Source organism: Prionailurus viverrinus, unplaced genomic scaffold (genome assembly GCF_022837055.1).
Source record: "Prionailurus viverrinus isolate Anna unplaced genomic scaffold, UM_Priviv_1.0 scaffold_39, whole genome shotgun sequence".
NCBI lineage: Eukaryota > Metazoa > Chordata > Mammalia > Carnivora > Felidae > Prionailurus > Prionailurus viverrinus.
The window spans coordinates 854,827-870,982 of NW_025927607.1; the positions used below are offsets into that span (position 1 = coordinate 854,827).

Below are 16,156 nucleotides of genomic sequence, written 5' to 3' on the forward strand. Positions count from 1 at the left end.
TCTTCATTAGTGATATAGTGGAAAATATATTCAATTGAAAACATTTCTTGGATTTGGGGTAATGGCTTTTTATGGTTATCAGCCAGAGGACAGGAGATACCATTCTCTTAAAAATTGAATCCATACATTTCTCGATGGTGTAAAATTTCAATAGAATACACACCACCAGCAGGAGACATACTTGGAAGAAAAAAAAAAAAGGCAAACCAGAGAAAGTCACGTTTAACGCAAAACAGACAAGTTGCTCTCTTTATATTATCCAAACCCTGAACTGCTGAAAAATTAACACAGCCTTCTTTGATTTGAGATGAACAGATATAAACTCCAAAGTAAAACAGAAAAAATACAGTAATAAACACGTAATTCTGTCTTTGTGTGCTATCAGTGTAAGCAATTAAGATTCTCGGATGAAAAAGAGTGCTAGGCTATTCCCGACTTTCTGGCTACGTGTTACACGTAATAGACATCCAGGACATGCATGCTGAATTAAATTAAAAGGAAATTGTTGAACCAAACTGCTAATGTAAAATTTCATGTCAAACTTAGATGATCTTAGATTGAATGTTTTGACTGCTAGTTAAGTTTGGAAAGTACAAAGTTGGAGTGAACCATTGTTTTTATCATGATATCGTACATGTGTCTGCCTCTTCAGGGCGGGAGAGAGAAACAGATTTATATCTTTGTCTGTCCCCCCATCCATATGCACCAAATGATGTGGAGATCTTAGGAGAAAAAAAATTGGTATGATTCTACGGCCACTTGCTTTCATTTTAAATGTGTACTTTTCCCCAGTTAATGAAGTAAAGTCTAAGCATGTTGAAAAATACAATTACAGACAAACAATCTTCCAAAGTCCCCACATTAAAAAAAATGAATGCTATTGTACACGGTATCTTTTCTTTCTTTTGCAAGTGCATAGATGTGTGTATATATTTAGTTGAAATCATATCAAATTATATGTGTAATTCCAAACCTTGAATTTTTACTTTGAGCGTTTTCATGTCATCAAAAACCAATCATAAACATAGTTCTCAAAGGTGACATATGACTGCATTAATGTGGGTCCACTAGAAGTTATTTAACTACGTCCTTACTCTGAACCGGCTTTATCCCCAATTTGTCATTATCAAAAAGAACACTGGAGGAGACTTCCATGGGCATAAATCTCTATTTCGGATGGTTTCCTCAAGACAGAGATAGAACGTTGTGGGGACAGGATGTAAACATCTTTTTTTTTTTTAATTTTTTTTTCAACGTTTATTTATTTTTGGGACAGAGAGAGACAGAGCATGAACGGGGGAAGGGCAGAGAGAGAGGGAGACACAGAATCGGAAACAGGCTCCAGGCTCTGAGCCATCAGCCCAGAGCCTGACACGGGGCTCGAACTCACAGACCGCGAGATCGTGACCTGGCTGAAGTCGGACGCTTAACCGACTGCGCCACCCAGGCGCCCCAGGATGTAAACATCTTAACCATCGTGCACTTTGCTCATCGTCTTTTAGAAAGGCAGAGTCCATGTAACTCATGGCGTCTCCTCCCACCCTTGCCAATAATTACAACTTGAAAAAAATTTTTTTCTTTTGCTTATAAAATAGAAACAACTTAGCTTATTTCACTAATTCTTTTTTTTTTAATGTTTACGTATTTATTTTGAGGGGGGCAGGGGGAGAGAGAGAATCCCAAGCAGGCTCCACGCTGTCAACACAGAGCCCAATGTGGGGCTCGATCTCACAAACTGTGAGATCATGACCTGAGCCGAAACCAAGAGTCGGTCATTTAACTGACTGAGGCGCCCAGATGTCCCATATGTCACTAATTCTAAGATGCATGGTTTTCATAATTAACGTGTCCGAAATTAGGGATGGATGTGGATTACAATCAAGGTGGTGTTTTGTTTTATCTGACAGTACTCTCTTTAAGAGCATGTAAAAATCACGATGCGTCTTATAATTGATGACATCTCAGATTCAAGAAAACGCAGTAGCTCATTTAATTTTTGATTTGTGTTTTTTGACCACTAGCGAATAGTCATGATTCTCATAGAATCATTTCAGTATACGCCGCAATGTCCCAGTGAATTGAAAAACAGTTTTTTTAATTGTGGCTAAAAAAAAAAAACAAACAAACTCATAAGAGGCACTTTTTAGGGATACAGTTCAGCAGTGTTCCGCGTCTTCACACTGCTGTGAAACAGATCTGTAGAACTTTTTGATTTTGCGAAACTGCAACCCCACACCCACTGGGCAATGACGGCCGGCCCCCCTCCCCCGCCCCCCCGAGCCTTTGGCAGTCACGATTCTGCTCTCTGTGTCTCTGTTTCTGATGACTCTGGGTGCCTCATACAAGTGGAATCGGGCAGTATTTATCTTTTCGTGGCTGCGTATTTCACGTCACACAATGTCTTCAAAGTTCGCCTATGCTATAGCATGTGACAGGCTTCCTTTTTATGGCTAAATAGTATTCCACCCAGTGAACGTGTTAAATCGTAGACATCAGCAACGGCTGGCCGGGACTGCTCACCCACGTGGCTCTTTCAGCACACCCAAGCAGGTGCACAGCGAGAGATGGGCTGGGGTCCCAGGTGTCTCGATACCAAAGAGAAATGTTGACTCATTTTTTTTTAAACTCAGAGATCAAAGGGAAATCAAGAAAATAGGTGATGAAGATCGAGGTATTTCTTAAATCATACATACATACTGTATGACTGGTCGTATTTTTTAAGACAATAAAGGCTGGATGTCACAATTTAGGCTTTATAAACACGTGCAGTGGCATCAGGCCCCTCCACCGGCGGACTACGCCCTTCCAAGTGTCCGGAAGATGGGCCTGAATTCCTTCCACAAGCAAAATAATTCGTATTTTCAATTCTGTGCTGATAACGGAGGTGGCGCACAGGGGTCATAGTGGCAGGGTGGAGTGGTTGGTCCAGGACACGGGGCCGAAGGGAGATACAAGATATTCCAACATCAAGTGTATTTACCCCGTGGTTGGTTACTTAGAACGTGCCATCATAACACGGATGAAAATTATATAGTAGTAGCCCGAATGTGGGGCTCAGTTACAGTTTTTCTATATTTAATAATACCGCTGATAAGATCTCATAATTTGTTTAAATCCTCAAGTCCCAGAAAAGAAACTAATATTTTTATATGAGAAGACCTGATAGAAATATGGGTGAAAGGAACACGTCGATAGTTGATCCCAGAACTGCGAGAGCTATTGTGCCTCACTGCTTGTATCACCCACACACTGGTCCCCACTTGATTTCTCTGAAAGTGAGAAGGTGAAATGCGTCTTAGAAAATATAACTTAAATACAAAAAGGAAAGAGTAATATAATGGGACCCACTTTCCTACACTGGTTACAAAAGTATAAATAACATTTGTTATTTTTTTACGTCTCACGTTATTCTCTGAGTTCATATATATATATATTTAAAATTTTTTAATGCTTGTTTATTTTTTGAAAGAGAGACAGAGTGCAAGCGGGGGAGGGGCAGACAGAGACACAGAATGCAAAGCAGGCTCCAGGCTCTGAGCTGTCAGCACAGAACCCGATGTGGGGCTTGAACCCACGATCTATGAGATCACGACCTGAGCTGAAGTTGGATGCATAACCTCTCTGAGTATATTAATTGTTAAAAATAGAAAGCAAGAAAAATCATAAATCCTGATTTTTGTCCTACCGAGATATACATTTGGTAAGAAGTACACAGACGTGGGAAAATGTATTGTGAATCGGTATTATTTAAAGTTTCGGGGCACCTGGGTGGCTCAGTCGGTTAAGCGCCTGACTTCAGCTCAGGTCATGAGCTCACGGTTCGTGAGTTCGAGCCCCACGTCGGGCTCTGTGCCGACAGCTCAGAGCCTGGAGCCGGCTTTGGATTCTGTGTCTCCCTCTCTCTCTGCCCCTCCCCTGCTCATGCTCTGTCTCTCTCAAAAATAAATAAACATTAAAAAAAAATTTAAAGGTTCAGTTAACAAGAAAGCTACAAATTGTCTAAACCATGATTCCTACCATTTTCTCCTGGGATAACATTTTGAACGTGTACTTTATGTGTAATTTTTTAGACATAAAAAACACGTTTATTGTAGAAAAGTGTAAGAATAAGCAAAAGCATTAAAAATAGGATCACGGGGCTCACATTTTACACTTGGCACGTTACACAGAAACTCTAAACACACTTCTAGAGCCACACAATGGCATGTTTTAACTGTGTGAACTGTTTCTGGGCACCTGTCTACCGAGTATAAAACTGCTCTGATACGAATAATTATATATCGTAAATGTTGCTCACATTCTTTTTTTTTTTTTAGCATGGAGATTGCAAGGGTCAGGATTACTGAGCAAACAGGCCTAGGTGGTTTTTTTTTTTAAATGTGTTTGATGTTTATTTATTTTTTGAGAGAGACACAGAGAGAGACAGAGCATGAGTGGGGGAGGGGGCAGAGAGAGAGGAGACACAGAATAGGAAGCAGGCTCCAGGCGCTGAGCTGTCAGCACAGAGCCCGACGCGGGGCTTGAACTCACGAATTGCTAATCACGACCTGAGCCAAAGTCAGATGCTTAACCGACTGAGCCCCCCAGTCTCCCTTGTGCTTTAATGTTTATAAGGAGACCAACTGTCCTCAGAAGGGTGGGTGCGCACTTAAACCCTGGTTATTGTCCCCGGGCTGCACCTGCCCCTGGGTCCTCGCCCAGTCCGGGCATCGCCATTACCGGCTTTCTTTTCCTTTCTTAGCAGAGATTTAAAAAACATGGCATGAGAGCACTGCCGGGCTGGCTCTTCCTCTCCACCCCTCTCCTGCCGCACCCCCCTCCCCCGTCATTCCAGCCTCCCTGTGGGGCGCCCCCAGCCTCCCCGCCCTCCCTCTCTCCCTTCCTCCTGGTAAATGCCCTGACTATCCAACTCCATCCTGGCACCTGCTTCTCACAGGCCCCAAGTGAAAGCCGGGATGCGGAAAATCATTTGGCATTCGCTGTAGTGATTAGTTAGTTTGTTTGTTTTTTTACCTCTTTGGTCTGTTTCGATCTTTGTACTTCCCTAGATCACCTTCTCTGTTCAGTATTTTCTAATTTATTAACTTAGTCACTCAGGATACTATCTAATAGGTTTTTTTTTTTTTTTTTTTGTAAAGCTTATTGGTATTTGTGGTTATCTGTGTTTCTTTTCTTCTTTTAGCCCCACTCGAGCTTGGTACATGATTAGCATTTTCAAAGCCTCAGCCACAGTATCTATCAATGTTTTTATCCCGGCATTAAATATGGGGCACTGAACTACATCCTGCTCACAACCGCACAAGCTTGGAAGTGGTTTACCCACGTGGGCCTCAGATGACAGCTGCCTGCAGCCTTGTGAGACCCTGAGCAGGAGACTTAGCTAAGCCCAGACTCCTGACCCACAGAAACCGAGCTGATGAGTGTGTGTTTAAGCTGCTAGGTTGTGGTCATATTGTTACGCGGCAACAGATAACTAATACACACCCATTCAGCTCTGATTCAGTCATCCCCATGGAGATCTGCCCCCAAAAGCCAGCTGGCTCAGTGCAAACCCATTCTCTTGACCACAAATACTGACGGAGGGCAGGGCAGACGTCACGCAGGAATGGCGGTTTGTGAGCAATTCAGAGCTTATTCCCACGCCCGGAACGCTCTGCATATTCCAAGGGAGATGTGTACACGGACACGTGACTGCTCTGTCCAGATCCCCCGGGCACACTCCCGCACAGTGCGGGCCGTTCCATTCTCTTCAGTCACGGGTTACCTATTTTTCTTTCCTCTCTTCCCACAAAAACTCTCTAAGACACGAGTCTCAAGAAAGCCACATGCACGTCCTGCCTGTAAGAGAACTTACCATACCCAGGAATATCATCTCCTCCTGCCTCAGTTTTTCGGTTTTCTTATGTTGATGGAAACCTCGCCAGACCTAAAAATAAATAAATGGTTATTTGTCTAATACATTAAAACAAAAACAAAAACCCTGTCCTACCCTTTCTCCCGTTTCAAATGATACAATGACTATGCAGTCAAGGCCGTGCGTGTGTGTGTGTTGATGGAATATTTTTTCTTCTGTGATCACAGGCAAAAAATTTAAAGAAAGAACAAACGGCCTATTCGCTGCCTGAGCACCCAACTGTGGACCCAGAGCCACCCTACTGAACAAAGGGGGCGGGGCGCCGTCCTGTTCACCCACGGGCTGGACGGGATCCACACTCGCCCAACGCCCTGGAAGCAGATCTGCCAACCACACAGCCCACCTGCTGGCCCAGACATCCTCCCGGCTGCCAGAACGGCCGTCATCCACAAGACGAGCGACAACAGGTGCTGGCGAGGGTGAGGGGAAAAGGAACCTCCCCCACTGCCGGTGGGCGTGCGAACCGGCGCAGCCACTGGGGACACGGTATGGGGGTTCCTCAAAAAATTAAAAATAGAACTACCCTACACCCCAGCAATCCCACGTCTGGGTACATATCTGAAGGAAACGAAGTCACGGACTTGAAGAGAGACGTACATATTATTTCAATGCATGTTCGTCGCAGCATTATTTACAATTCATACGACGATGGAAACCACCTGTCAGTGGATGGGTGAATGGATAAAAAAGGTGGTATATACTATATACACACAACGGAATATTATCCAGCTAAAAAAAAAAAGAAGAAGAAGGAAATCTGAGCACCTGAGTGGCTCAGTCGGTTGAGCATCCGACTTTGGCTCAGGTCATGGTCTCAAGGTCCGTGAGTTCGAGCCCCACGTCGGGCTCTGTGCTGACAGCTTGGAGCCTGGAGCCTGCTTCGGATTCTGTGTCTCCCCCTCTCTCTGCCCCACCCCTCCTCTCACTCTCTCTCTCTCAAGATAAATAAACATATAAAAAATTAAAAAAAAAAGGAAATCCTGATATTTGTGTCAACATGCATGAATTTTGAGGGCAGCATGCTAAGCGAAAGAAGGCCACACAGAGAAGGACAACCACTATTATGATCTCACTTGCATGTGGAATCTAAAAACACTGGGGCGCCTCGGTGGCGCAGTCGGTTAAGCGTCCGACTTCAGCCAGGTCACGATCTCGCGGTCCGTGAGTTCGAGCCCCGCGTCAGGCTCTGGGCTGATGGCTCGGAGCCTGGAGCCTGTTTCCGATTCTGTGTCTCCCTCTCTCTCTGCCCCTCCCCCATTCATGCTCTCTCTCTGTCCCAAAAATAAATAAAAACGTTGAAAATTATTTAAAAAAAAATAAATAAAAACACTGACCCTGTAGAAATAGATGTCTAGAAGTTGGGGTATCTGAGTAGTTTTGGGATCGCTAGGGGCTGGGAGTTGAAGAAAATGGGGGAAAGTGGCCAGAAGGCACCAACTTCCAGTTGTCAGATGAATGAGTTCGCCTCCTTCAACAACACTGTGCTGTGTTCTTGAAAGCTGCTTAAAAGAGTTGATCTGAAGGGTGCTCACTATCGAAAACTGGTAATTATGTGACGTGATGGATGTTTTAATTACCCTTACAGCGAGAATCACTTTGCAATATATACGTATATCACATCACGACATCATACATCTTAAACGTACACAATGTTTTATGTCAAATGCATCGCAATAAAGCCGGGGGAGGGAGAGGAGAAGTGGCTTCTAATTCTCATTAGTGAGAGTCCCCTACCCAGGTTTCTTCAAGAGAAACTTCCAGGTTGCAGGAGTGTGGGGCTAGATCTAAGGGTGGCACTTCATAGTTTCAAAAGAAAAATTTCCACCGCAATGGGGGGAGATATAACATGGTCACGTCCAAGATTGATACGACTCAAGCTCTGAACTCAGATGCTTGTCTAGAACTTCATCACAGGAACATAAAGAACACGGTCTGTTAGCGGTCCCCCTGCACCCTTCTGCCCGCCCCCATCAAGAACCCAGAGGGAGGGGGTCCTGACCCTCCAGCTGGGGCCTGTGTCCTCATGCTCCCTTTCTCTCTTATCTGGTTCCAATTTGCCTCATGTTTCCATCTCCTGAATTTACCGTAAGCAGCCTTGGCCTCCATTTGGAAAAAGGTGTGGAGCAGACCCCCGGTGCTCATCCAACAAAGCGGGGGGACCTCAGGCCTGCTTCAGAAAGGAACATTGGGGTGCCTGGGTGGCTCAGTCAGTTAAGCGTCTGACTCTTGATTTCAGCTCAGGTCATGGTCTCACGGTTCATGGGATTGAGTCCTGCATCGGGCTCTGCGTTCACAGCACAGAGCCTGCTTGGGATTCTCTCCCCCTCTCTCTGCCCCTCCCCTGCTCTCCCTCTCTCTCTCACAACAAATAAATAAACATTTAAAGGAACGAGGATGTCCTGGTCACCGGCCAGAGGGGTTGACCTTTGCTCCCCTTCTATGATTACGTCTGTGTGTGAACGCGCTTTTATTTTTTATTTTTTTAAATTTATTATTTTTTTTAACGTTTGTTTATTTTTGAGACAGAGAGAGACAGAGCATGAACGGGGGAAGGGCAGAGAGAGAGGGACACAGAATGGGAAGCAGGCTCCAGGCTCTGAGCCATCAGCCCAGAGCCCAACGCGGGGCTTGAACTCACAGACTGCGAGATCGTGACCTGAGCTGAAGTCGGACGCTTAACCGACCGAGCCACCCAGGCGCCCCTGAACGCGCTTTTAAAAATTCATTAGGGATTGACATCCTCACTGAATGTTTCGCAACACTCTTTCCAACGATTATCAACGATCTTTGAAAATATTTGAATAAAATGCCCTGCATGTTACACCTATTTATAATACAATTAAAAATAAAATAAAACAACACATGACCAAGCTTACTTAACGGTTGTCCCCAGGGTAAGATAATAAATCTTCCCAGCATTTAAAATCCAGTTCTCTTAAAGGCAGAATTTTGGAGTTTTGGGTTCCAGAGCTCACCCTGACCCTGGTGTGCATTTCTAGCTGTGTCAAGGCACCTGCCCCCGCTCCACCAGCACCCTGCCCGCACCTTCTGAATCTGCAGCGCTGCGGCCTCCAGATCCGCTACTTTCTCGCTAAGTAACTTGGCTTGTTTTGCTCTGTATTCTTGAAGAAAGATCTGCTTCATGAACATGGCTCTTAGACGACCCTGCCGTGCCCTCTCAGCGATCTGGATTAATTTCATGGCCTCTTCTAGGGGGATACTCTTCACAGAGTATTTCTGCAAAAACATTCAAGGTAAATCAGTGTTTAAACATGTTTACTACATCAGTTGATCCTGGGAGCCTCACAAGCTGACTTCGAACACAACTTTGCTGAAAGTTCCCAAACTGTCGATAAAGAGTCTGAGAGTTGTCTCGTTCTATCATCTTACTCTTTAATTATGTGGATTTTGATAACATGCCACGCTGGTGCTCTGGTCCCATATTTAAGGATCCCGTAAGCTTTCCTCTACCATTCTGAACAAAATCCTAATGAGTTCCACAATATTTTAGGTTGGCAGAAAATTATACCAGGAATGCCAATAAAATGGATTCAATAAAACTCAAAATCGCTATCAGTGTTTGATTAACTTAATAGTGGAAACATATAAATTAAAAACACATCTTTAATACGAGACCTTGAAATGTAAAATACATAGGCAGGAAAATGCTGGCTTCAAAATCAATTACGGGATGATGTAGTGAATACGAGTAAGGCTAAAATCATTTCAGGAGTATTCATTTTATATATGAAATGTCTTCTAGTACCTACGTGTTTGCATTTCAGAACATCCAAATGAGACGGGAAGATTATGTCTGGAGAAAAATCAGAGCTCGTGCAGGAAAATGCTGCCTTTGGAGACGTCAGGTGGGGGTTGTGGAGGCACAGCCGGGTGAGGGGCTGAGCCATTTCCTGAGGAGGGTCCAGGGCAAGGCTGCTGGGGCGTCCAGAGCCCCGTATCAGCTCTGAGTGGATGCAGGGGTGAGGCTCTCTGCTGTCCTTGGGGCGAGGGAGAAGCTGGGCACGTGGCCGGGCTTGGGTGGAGCCTCATGCAGGGACAGAAGCAGAAGGGAGAGGCCTTTTGAATCTGAGAAACACCCGGTCGTGGGCTGGGCCCTTGCTCAGGTCTCAGAGGGCAGCGTGGCCACCTTATCAGGACACGGTGCCAGACGCTGAGGTCCCAAGTGTGGGCTCCAATTCATCCCCGGGGCCACTGTTTCCCGCGATGGCCTCTTCTCTGCGTAATGACTGTGTGTGTCGGGGGCCGCGGTGCCCAGGAAGGAGCAAGGGGTGGGGAGGGGCGTTCACTGAGACCCCGGAGAGGCCAGATGCTTCTCTTAGATATCCTCAGCAAGTTCACAAAGCAACCTCCAAGACAGGTATTGCTGTGACCGCTCAAGAGTTAAGAAGACGGAGCCCGATAGAAGAAAAATAATTCACACGAGCTCCCGCAGTTAGTACGGGTGGAGCCAATTTGAGCCACGACTGGCCATCTTCCTGACCAAGCCCCCACTGTGCCTCAGCCTTGGCTCCCCCTGAGGAAGCTCTTTCACATACCAGTCCCTCCAAGTTCTGTTTTCAGTGACACCTCATCATCTCAGATGTGCAGGGAGCACACGTTTTCAATAACGCACTTGGCACGCCAGAGTAGAACAAATGCCATTTTGGTACCGAATTGGATGAGGCCTGTTCAATCACTGGAGCAGAGAGCAGGTGTCCTGCAAACATGACTTATTATTGTACTTATTTCCTTCAGACATCATCACTCTGAAAATCGTTGCAGCCCTTACTGAATGCTTCTGAGGGTTGGCGTGGTCTATGCAGGACGACAAAGATTCTGAACATTTGTGGAGGGCCCGAGACTAAATACGAAGCATGAGAAATGGAGGACAGGACGGTGACATCTGTCTCCCAGAATTCTTCTTGGGATCTATATCGCATGTACGTATATCTTTAGGAAAGAGGCAGCTTAAGGTGGAAATGGGGTCTCGTGAGGCACCGAAGGCCAAGGGAAAGTCACACAGATGTCGCGTGCTGCTGCCCGGAGCCCGGTGTTTCGCGGACGTTCAGCCCATCCGAAGCAGGGGCTGGGACAGAGATGGCCGGGTCTACGTAGCAGATCCAGTGGGCCAGCTGGGGCTGGCCGCTGGGAAAGAAAGTTCCCTGCCGTCGACCCCGCACAAGTGAAGAGGGACAGCAGAGAGGGTAAGCAGGACAAGGAGCAGAGGGATCTTTAGGGCTCTACTGTAGCGTCTGTGATGTCACCTCCCTTCTCGTGTCCCCTGTAAAAAGCCCTCAGTGAAGTCTGCACTGCTCGTCAGTGCTCTGGGCCTGGGGATTCCTCTGGGGGGCGCCAGATGGTGCTGAGGGCTTCCCTCTGAATGACGCACGGGCTGAAGGCAGGGACAGGTGCAAGGACGGCTCGATGGCCCCCACTCTAAACGGCCCTGGGACCGGCCTCCGGGAGCGTGCAGTGCAGAGGAAGGGCCGGGCATCTAAGGGCGAGGTGGAGGAAGGAGGGACAGCCTTGAGTTAGCGGGGTCAGGACAGGTGCCGGAGGGTTGCTGCATCAGGCTGGGCTCTGCTGAACGAGCACCGTTTCGACAGGCTGAGGTGTAGGGGGAAGAGCGAGCCCTCCCTGCAGCTTGAAGCACGGCCACGAACGCCAGAGAGCACAGAGACGCCTCAGACGGTGCGTGTTGCCCACCTGCTTCTCCAGGCAGGCAGACAGGCCGCATCCTTCTCTCTCCCTGCTGCCATTCTGGCTGTGCTCGGAATTTTCCACGGTGCCATGACCCAACACCCAATGGGGCCTATCTGCGGGAAGCCCGCACGTGCTGGTCTCCCCTCGCGTAGTTACCGAGAGCGCCCCTTTCACCCTGAATTGTCCCAGTTTGGACACACAACTGCCGCCTCCCTGCCTGGGCCGTGACCAGCCAGGGGCACGAGGCACTGATTCGGGAGGCGGCGAGGGTCACCGAAATGTGTGACTGGCCAGAAGGCGGATATGGCAGTGCCGTGTGGAAAAGTCTGAAATGAAAAGACTGCCCGGTAGGTTATCTTAGCAATTATTTCCCGTGAAACACTCAGCTTCTGACTTTAGGTTAGGTGAACCTGAGTCGAAGAATTACAGAGTCAATGATCTGCCTAATCTCAGAGACACTGACACCCCCAACAAAGCATTATGTTCCGATCTCTGTTTCCAAGTTCTTGAAAATAATGGTTATGAATCGTCAAAGACACATCCTGAAGGTAAGCAACTTCTTACATACCGAACAGCACGGGGGACGGGTGCTGCTTTCCTCGCCCTGGAGACAATCTGTCTCTCGCACAGTCAGGAGCCACGGGGAAAGGAGGTTTTATAGATTATGGAGTGATGGTGGTTAAAATGGTTTACAAACCTTTTCAGCCATATCTAATCCAGTGTCAGCTAATATCTGAGCCAGGATTTTCTCTCTTCCTTTGATTACTTCCAACTTCTCCTTCAAAAAATACTTGGGGATGGGAATATCTAATTGTTGCTGGAGAAGAGAAAAAATAAGCAAAAGGGCACATTTGTCACAACTTAAGGACACAGTTCAAACCCATCTAAAACATACAGTAAGGACCGTATATCAAAGAGATGCATTTTGCCTCCCATCCTTATTCAAGAGGTGACGACACCAGTGGCATAAAAACAATTCATTACTGCTAAGGAAACACAAATAAAGTCATAAGGAAAAATCATCGCCGTGGCCCTTATTTTAATCATTATGTAAAACGTAAGAACTCACATCAATTATTTAACAATTAACTCATGATAACTTCATGAATTTCTTTAAGGAAATAGAATATCATCTCAGCCTACCTCAAACAATAATGCAAATTAAGAGAGCAAAGTATTGCGACGGAGAGATCTTTGAAATAAACCTAATGATTTATCATCAGCATCGTTAACTATTTGCCTGTAAATGATTACAGGTTTTTTTTCCCCTAATACTTTGGTTGGACTTTTACCTAAACGACCCCAAATTACAAAAGTTATTGGCAAAGTTCATTTGCTTTATTAGGACACTTGTTTTTTATGCAATAAATATAAACTTCTGTTTTTCACTTGTGCATATTACCAACTAGTTCAGTTGCTGGAGGTCACACGAATATTTACGAGCCCAAGTTCAACCATCAGAAGGGTAGAAGTGCTATCTGGGGGTGTGGGGTGGCCCTTGGCCACCCTCCATGAGGAACACTGTGCTAGACACTCTTTCAGACCCTCCTGGCTGCCCTCTGGTAGACCAGTCAGCTGGGCAAAGCTAAGGGTTCGGTCCTCGGGGTCAGTTCCCCTTTTCCCTATTCTGGCATGACTCTCCACACCCTCTCTCCTATCCAGGGAATTCTGAACAGGCCTTCCCTTAAAGAAGCATTGTAACAGAAAGGGGTGTCCTTTTTTAGGACTTGGTGAGATTATACCAATACCAGATGGCAACTGCTTTTGACAGCCAAACTTTTCTTAGACGGATGGAATTTTGGGGTGAACTGAAAGTGGGTTTCCAGGATCCAGTGAGTGAGTGTGGCCTGGGGGATGGAGGAAAGTCAGAAGAGAGTGATTACGCTTTTATTTAATGTGGAGATTGTGTTTATTAGTAGGTGTGTTAAAGTGTTGTGCTTTTCCAACGGTGACGACAACGTGTTATTGACACGGCTCCGTGTGGTCCAAGAACGAAGAGTCTGAGGGTGAGGAAACGGAGCAGCAGAGGACGAAAGAGGAGGGAAGCCGAAGACAGTTGCTTGGGTTTGCAGCTAGACCTCCATCCGCAAAACACTTTATGTCCAACCCAGATGCTTTGGGGTTTCCCATTCTCTAAGGGACCTCTCTCGTGTTCTCTGGAGAGCGGCTTTCTCCATTCTTCTGAGCATCTGATGAACTCACGAATTTGGGGCAGCACAGTTCTGACTCGAAGACAGAAACCAGTCTCTCGGTCTCAGTTTCAGAATCTCTCGGGGAAGGATCGCCTGGGGCAGCCACCAGCACCCATCCCTGGTCTGATCAGCTGTGGCCGGGCTGTGGGTCACACTGCACACAGATAGCTGGGTGCTGGCCCGATGGAATAGCGGAGCCATGTGCCATGTGGGTGGCGGCCACAGGGGCCCAGACTCAGGGGTGCTGGTTGGTAAGGCTTCCACTGGGAACTGCAGGGCTGAGCCCCACGGGACTTCCCAGAGCTGGTACGTGTGCGTGTCCCTGGCCCGGCAGCACTCCCCGGGGTCCGTGCCGCTGCTGGTCCCGCCTGGACCCCAGTGTCGTCACGTGGCTCAGTGTGCCCACCCCAGAAGTGCTGGACCACACAGTTGACAGTCTCCTACCAGGAAGGCTTCCTGGACAATGTCACTCGTTCATCGCCCCTTTTAGTGCTCATGAGCTTTGAAAAGATGAACCAGCTCAACCAGAGGGGTGACGACTGAAGCAGGAGGAAAAGTAGGGGAAAATCTGAAGGAGGTGGCCACACAGATTTCATAGATGTCTTACTCTTCAACTTTGAGCAGGTTATTTAATGTTCTCGGGATTAAATTAATACATTTAATACTACTTCACTAATTCGATTTAGGGATATGATTTAATGGCTGTTGATTTCACGCTTATCCTCAGGGGTTCTTGATATTTTCACACGGGTGGAGTAAAGTACACCTGACCGAAAAAATCCAGGGCTTTAAGCCATGCTCTTGTAAGTGAACGCGACAAGCATGAAAGTTTTGGAGTGACCTTCAACACTTTCCATCATTTTAGTTACCCTTTAGAGTCCTTTCTAACAAAGTGCAATAACAATGCTAGAAAAACCTATTCCGGAAAGAAACATAACCTTTATAGAATCTCGCATGTTTTCAAAAGGAAGGAGCATTACACGCCAGGTGGAAAATTGAACACTGTCTCCTTTTAATTTTGTTTTAGGGAAATGTTCCTTTCGAAATGAAGACTGAGCTCACAGGACCGTGACACTGCAAGGAGCTGTCCACTGGCCTCTGGCAGACTCGGCCAGACAGAGCGTCAGAAGAGACTCTGGGCGTCTGGCAGTGGGGGTCGGAAGGGCGGTGGCGGGGAGACAGAAGGTCCTCAGCTCCAGGGCATCAGAGAGAGAGAGAGGAGGCCCTTCTTCCTTGTCTGAGCCTCAGAGGCCTATCGCCATAAATCCCCAAGTCACCAAAGACCCAAAGGAGAGGAGGAGACACATCCACCTGGTAATAAGGAACCAGCGGCCAATCAGCCTGAAGAAAATGGGGGTAAACAAAGGCCAGAAGTAGATCTCCTTGGGCAACAAAAGTAGGGGCACTGCTACTGGAAATTGGGAGGGTTTGTGCCACAGGATATTTGCAAAAGGGCTGGCCTCCTCCATCCAACAGACCTGGGCAGACATCATGGTGACCAAGTAAGACCCAACACTGGACCCAAGGACTGTGAAAAGATTTGTCTGTGCCCACAACTACAGGAACCCAATCCTTGTCCATGTCAGTACGGCCCAACCGAAGGGCAAAGCTTCACCTTTTCACACAACAACCAGCAAATGTGCCTAGGAAGCCTAGAGTATTGGTTACGGACCTACATATCCGATTTAAAACAAGGCACTGATGAGAAAAGAGGCCGAGTACTTACAGGAGCCAACTTTAGGTCCTGTAGGATATCATCGAAATAATGAAACTCGGTTAATTCCAATTCAACCATGTCATTCTTCAGTTCCAGGATGCGACCCATCACCCCGTCCAGTATTTTCCGGATCAGCAGTCGCTTCTGTGGGTGGACAATCTGGTCGTAGACATTCTCCAGGTTTCTAAAGATCTGCACGTATTTTATGTAGAAGGTGGCTAACATTTGGAAGATGAAACCTTGATTTCTTTGTGATTCCATCACAGTCTCAGACTCTTTATCAAGTAGAGAATTGAGGGCTTCTTGGGTCTGATGCCACATCTTATTATACATTCTGAGGGAAGACAGAGAATAAGCAAAAATTCCTTCATAAGCCATACGAAATGGGCATCTGATATAACAAACAGTAACGCGGCATCGAATGAGAGCTAAGAACACGGCATGTAATTACGAGGCCCTTTAGACCATTTGTGTCTCATTTTGAGGTGCATGTGATTTTTGGATGTGACCACTGCTAGTATCATCAAATACGTAGATTAAAAGACTTTTCACCTAAATGATACACAGCGATTCCTCACTAGGCCCATAAAACCTGCATCATTATACTCACTTAATAGACGAAGAAGTTGA

General features: G+C 46.5%; 1 protein-coding gene across 1 annotated transcript in view; it reads right to left on the minus strand.

The window, feature by feature from the left end:
* IQCA1 (IQ motif containing with AAA domain 1) overlaps positions 1–16,156 on the minus strand; it is a 155,263-nt gene that overhangs the window by 130,265 nt on the left and 8,842 nt on the right. Inside the window, exons 2-5 of the mRNA XM_047846555.1 lie at positions 15,536–15,860; positions 12,315–12,434; positions 8,960–9,151; positions 5,855–5,926 (exon numbers count right to left, since the gene is read on the minus strand). Of these exons, the coding sequence (XP_047702511.1) occupies positions 5,855–5,926; positions 8,960–9,151; positions 12,315–12,434; positions 15,536–15,860 (709 nt within the window). The remainder of the gene's footprint in view (positions 1–5,854; positions 5,927–8,959; positions 9,152–12,314; positions 12,435–15,535; positions 15,861–16,156) is intronic.